The sequence below is a fragment of the Petaurus breviceps genome, unplaced genomic scaffold (genome assembly GCF_028583685.1).
Source record: "Petaurus breviceps papuanus isolate PSGF00001 unplaced genomic scaffold, PetGlider_PUasm1.0 90317, whole genome shotgun sequence".
Lineage (NCBI taxonomy): Eukaryota > Metazoa > Chordata > Mammalia > Diprotodontia > Petauridae > Petaurus > Petaurus breviceps.
The window spans coordinates 396,101-401,561 of record NW_027187217.1 but is presented as its reverse complement, the minus strand read 5'-3'; the positions used below and the strand labels follow the sequence as shown (position 1 = coordinate 401,561).

The 5,461-nt window shown below is 56.5% G+C and overlaps 1 protein-coding gene across 1 annotated transcript in view; it reads right to left on the bottom strand.

Annotated features, from left to right (window-relative positions):
• DEAF1 (DEAF1 transcription factor) overlaps positions 1–5,455 on the bottom strand; it is a 45,362-nt gene extending 39,907 nt beyond the window's left edge. The window contains exons 1-4 of the mRNA XM_069107921.1: positions 4,734–5,455; positions 3,322–3,419; positions 514–643; positions 247–366 (exon numbers count right to left, since the gene is read on the bottom strand). Of these exons, the coding sequence (XP_068964022.1) occupies positions 247–366; positions 514–643; positions 3,322–3,419; positions 4,734–5,010 (625 nt within the window). The 5' untranslated portion in view covers positions 5,011–5,455. The remainder of the gene's footprint in view (positions 1–246; positions 367–513; positions 644–3,321; positions 3,420–4,733) is intronic.
• Positions 5,456–5,461: the final 6 nt, after the last annotated feature.

Below are 5,461 nucleotides of genomic sequence, written 5' to 3'. Positions count from 1 at the left end.
CGACAGCGAGCTCCCCGTGCGCTGCCGCAACCTCAGCGGGAGAGGGGAAGGGCAGACAAGAGGGGGGCAGGGAAGAGGGGGCGGGGAGACAGGGGGGGGGCGGGGGAGGGGGGGGGGGGAGGGGGGGAGGGCAGACAAGAGGGGGCGGTCTTGGAGGAGAAGGATCTGCGCCTTCTGGGTCTGCCCGGGATGCTGACGCCCTCCCCATCCTGCAGCAGAGCCCAGGGCAGGGATGGCGCTCCCTACCTGAGCCCAGGCGGTTCTTGTGCAGAGTCCCGCTGAGGTTGCGGCAGCGCACGGGGAGCTCGCTGTCGTAGGCCGACGGGTCCCAGTTGTACTTTGTGCCCCCTTTGTCCTGAGCAGGAGCTAGAGGAGTGGGAGAAGTCTGAGAACCTTGGGGTGAGGAAGCCGGGCTTCTCTCCACCTCTGCTCCCTCCGCGGAGGCGCCCCCCGCCTCACGCTGCTCCCTATTCCGCACACATGGCGTGGGCCCCTGATGGAGGACCATCCTACCTGGGGCGAGCGGCGCCGGCGGCGCCTTCAGGCCGGCCGTCTCCACGATGCTGCCGTCGGTGTGGACTACAATCAGGGTGGCCTTCTCCGTGCTCAGGCCATCCCCAAGCTGAAGAGCCGCTCTTCCGGACTGCAGGGAGAGAGAGCTGGAGAAGCGGGCCCCTGAGCATCCCGCGGCGGCGCAGGCACTCCGCCAGAGCTGCTGAGCCCCACACGCCCAGAGGCCCGCAGCCCGGGAGCAGCCGCCCGACTCTCCCCTCCCCTCCCGGCTCCATCCTCTGCACAGCCATCCTGCCGGAGAAGCGCCGAGCCCAGAGCAGCACTGTCTGGCAGCCCCAGGCCGCGGCTCCCCCAAGTGACTCCGTGCACACCAGTGTCAGGCCCTCGGAGAGTCAGTCCGTCACTAAACACTGATTAAGAGCCTTCTGTATGCCAGGCCCGGGCCCTGCCCTCCAGGAGCTCCAGGCTAACAGGGCAGACGACAAACGGTGGTGAATGGCCAAGATGAGGGGTGACGTTAAGGGAGAGCGCGGCCCATGGGCCTAGGAGCCGATACTCTCAGAGCCTGAGCCACGGCCCTCCCGGGCCTCTCCTCCTCTGCTCACGGGCAGAGGGGCTGTGGCCGGAGAGACCCCACAGCAGCAGCAGGACTGCCGCACTCAACTTAGCTAGAAGCACAAGCACACCCACTCTACATGTTCTGAAGGGAAGTTAAATGTTTACAAGATTTCCTTCGCTGTCGCCCCAGAAAAGTTCCAAAAATTCACACTTTAAAAAAGTTTTAGAAAAATTGTTTTTTGGCTTGATCCTATGACCTCAGTGGTCGGGAGCATCCCCAGTACAGAAGCTCCCTCCCCACTCCCACACTCCTCTGTCTCTCTCACCATCACAGAGTCTCACACTGGGGAGCTGTCCCTAAGACACTAAATGCTCTGCCTCAGAGAAGACAGGCTTCCCACTGCTGCTGGCCTCACTGTCCAGGGTCCTGCAGCTCAAAGGACCCATGCACATATGTGCAGGCGGGGCTGGCCATGCTCCTGAGAGCAGGGGCATGGGTCCAGAGGCCTAGTTCCCCCCAACACACACACACACCCAGGACTCAGCTCTGATTATGCTCCCCCCAACGGCCCCCATGGGTACCAAGCTCTGTCAGGCTCAAGCTGTCCATAGTTCACTACTCATTCTATTTCCCCAAGACCCGTCCTCTGTGGCCCAGGCCACCCGCCCTCTCCCTCCACACACACCAGGGGCCTTTGGCCTTGAAGACCCATCTCAGCAAGGAGAGCCCCAGCACCAAAGTGTTTTGTGGCCACGGATTCTGGATACAGTCACCTTGGAGCAGGCTCATGAGCCTAGCAGAATGACCATTCACTGCTCTCCCAAAAGCACCAACCTCCTCATTAGGCCGCCCACAGACACAAGTATTCCCCAACAGTCTGAGGACAAAGGTAAGGACCACACAGCAGGGTTCTCACACACACTCACACACACACGCACACATGCACTCACACACACATACACACATATACACTCACACTCACAACACACGCACTCACACATACTCACACACACTCATACAATCACACATACACACATTCACACTCGCACACTCTCAAACACACACAGCCTCACATACACATAATCACACACACTCTCACTCACACATACACTCAAACACACATACTCACACACACACTCGCACATTTACACACTCTCATACACATACACACATGCACTCATTCACACAAATACACTCACTCACACACTCAAACACAGCAGGCTTCTCACACACACTCACATACATACACATGCACACACTCTCACACTCACACATACAACACACATGCACTCACACACATATTCACACGCAATCTCACACATACACACACTCACATGCAGTCACTCACAACACACTCACACACAAACACATATAATCACACATACACCCACTCACACAAACACATATACACACACGTACTCACACACACATGCACTCACACATACACACACTCACCCTCACCCACACACTCACACTCTCACATACATACACACACGTACTCACACATGCACTCACTCACACACAAATGTACACACACACACACACAAACGCATACACACATAATTACACATACACACACACTCTAGCACTGTCACACACTCATACACATACAGTCACACACACACTCACTCACACTCACATATGCACTCACTCACACATATACATACAAACACACATACACACACATGTACTCACATGTACACACATACAACACACACACTCGGTCACACATACACACACCCTCACCCACACACACATTCTCACTTACACACTCACTCTCACATACATACACACACTCACGCACTCACTCACTCTGACTTACACACGCACTCACACACATGCACTCACTCACACATACTCACAACACACTCACATAATCACACATGTACACGCTTACACACATAATCGCACAAGCTTATACACACAGACACACTCACACATATTCACTCACACATACAACACATACATACTCATACATACTCACACATACTCTCACTTTCACACACTCACATACATACACACACGCACTCACTCATACACCCACTCACACATACAACACACGCACTCACACACATAATCACACATACTCACACACATTTACACACTCATACACATACACACACTCAGTCACACGCACACATTGTATGCCTCAAACTAAGCCACATGGGAGCTCTTCCCTCAACCGAGCCCAGTTGGTGCTGATCTCCAAAGTTCAGTGGGTGTTCTTCACAGTCCTAGGAACTACTCACCAGCACGTGCCCAGAGAGGGATGCAGCACTGGCCACAGAGGTAGTGAAGACGTTGTCCGCGGAAGATTCCACGTTGGCCACGGTCACCGTGGTCACTTCTGAAACAGAGAGCATGCTCCACTGAATGCTTTGTGGACGCCAGAAAACCCCTCCAATAGTGACAAGAGATGGCCCGGTAATTCTAGACTTTCAGAGAACTGTGATGTCCCTGACAAGTCTGCCCCAAGGCCTCTGGGACAACTGTCAGGAGGAGATGAGGGCCACTGTACCCTCTCCATTCTAGAACTTCAGCAGTCACTGAGTGGCTCCACCCCTACCTGCTCCCCAGTTTTCTCCTGAGGTTCCTCCCAGCTGTAAATCCCTCAGGCATCGAAAGGAACAATACTGAGAAAGGGCGCCAAGGCAGTGGTCAAGCCTAAGAAGGGGGCCCTCTCAGAGGTTCAGCACAAGGTCAGTCTGCTAGGCTGACCAGACTGGCCACTGGCCACCCTTGGGGCTCAAAACAAAAGCCAGCAATCTACTGGCAAGAAAAGCAACCTTAACCTGTTGTGTGGCCACACCGGGAGCTCAGGATGCTTCTCCGAGGTCCTGAGGACATCCTATCTCCTTTCTTCATTCAGAAAACCACTTGTAGAAGGGGACAAGTGACAAACACCCCCCTCCCACCACTGCTCAGTGCCTGGGAGGTCTCAGTCCAAAGCTATGGAAAAGACATTTTAAGCCCATCGACACAAAACCTCATCTCCTAAAAGCAGGATTTGCCTTTCTCGACTGATGGTCTTTAAAGGCTGTGACGTGTGGTTTGGGAAAGACAGTGCCGGTGACCTTGGGGAGGGCCCTGGGAATGACGATCACCAGCAGACCCCTCATACAAGTATGATTCACATAAGAACCAAAGAGCCTTGTTCCTGCTGCGATCACACATCCCTGATGGGCCGAGCAGCGGAAGGGGCACAAGACGGTAAAAAGTGAAAACAAGGGACAAAAGATCACTCTGCCTCCTGAGGAGTCTGACAGGGAAGGTAAAACTGAGGGGGGCCAGAGCAAACAGGACATGTGCAGCGAGTGGCGTGGGCTGCACCAGGAGGAGACAGGAGGGTCCCAGGGGACAGGAGAAGGCAGGAGGTGCTGCTCTGACTCTAAGATTGGGGGCCTTCCCCACATGGAAGGGGTGACATGGACCCAAAATAGGGGGCATGAGCCTCATGTGCCAGGTGTGAAGACTGAACCTTCCTTGGGGCAGAAGAAGTGTGAGCCCCAGGTGTGAGGTGAAGCCACACACACAAGTGTTTGTGTGATACAGGCTCTCCAGGCATGGGCCATGCATCCCAGCTACAGGCCTTATGTGGCAGGCGTGTCCCATGACTACTCCTCGGGCTACAGGGATGGGCCTTGGGGTCCCCGGTACGTGCCTGCAAAGGTGGCCTCCTCCTCGGGGTCAGGGGGCTCGGGCAGAGCCTGCTCCCTGGTGCCCACATCCACATGCCTCACGGGCTCCGCCGTCTCTATTACAGCCACAGCCCTCATCCGGCGGGCCTCCCGATCGGGGTCCGTGTCTGTGTCCGTCTCTGTCTCTGAGTCCGAGTCTGAGTCCAAATCTGGGGCCTCATCTTCCGAGCTGGCAGCACCCCTCACCGCCGCCACTGCAGCGGCCACCGCAGCAGCCTCGGCTGAGTCCGAGGCCTCCATGAGACCCAAGTGGTGCTCGGCCAAGAATGCCGAGACCTGAGCCGAGTTCAGGCGAGCAGGATGGGCTGAGGCCTGGCTTGGCAGAAGGGAACGAGACCCCAGCCCAGTTCAGCAGAAGACGGATGGATGAGACCCCGGCCCGGCTCGGCAGAGGGGGAAGAGACTGCAGCCTGGCTCCGCCAATGGGATGAGACCTTGGCCCGGCTCTGCCAATGGGATGACACCCAGGCCCGATTCTGCCGAGGGGGGACGAGACCCAGGTCCAGATCAGCAGAGGCAGACAAGACCCTGGCCCAGCTCTGCAAATGGGGGATGAGACCCCGGCCCGGCTCGGCAGAGAGGGACGAGATCCCAGCCCAGTTCAGCAGATGGATGAGACCCCAGCCCGGCTTTGCCAATGGGACGAGACCCAGGCCCGGTTCTGCCAAGGGGTACGAGACCCAGGTCCAGA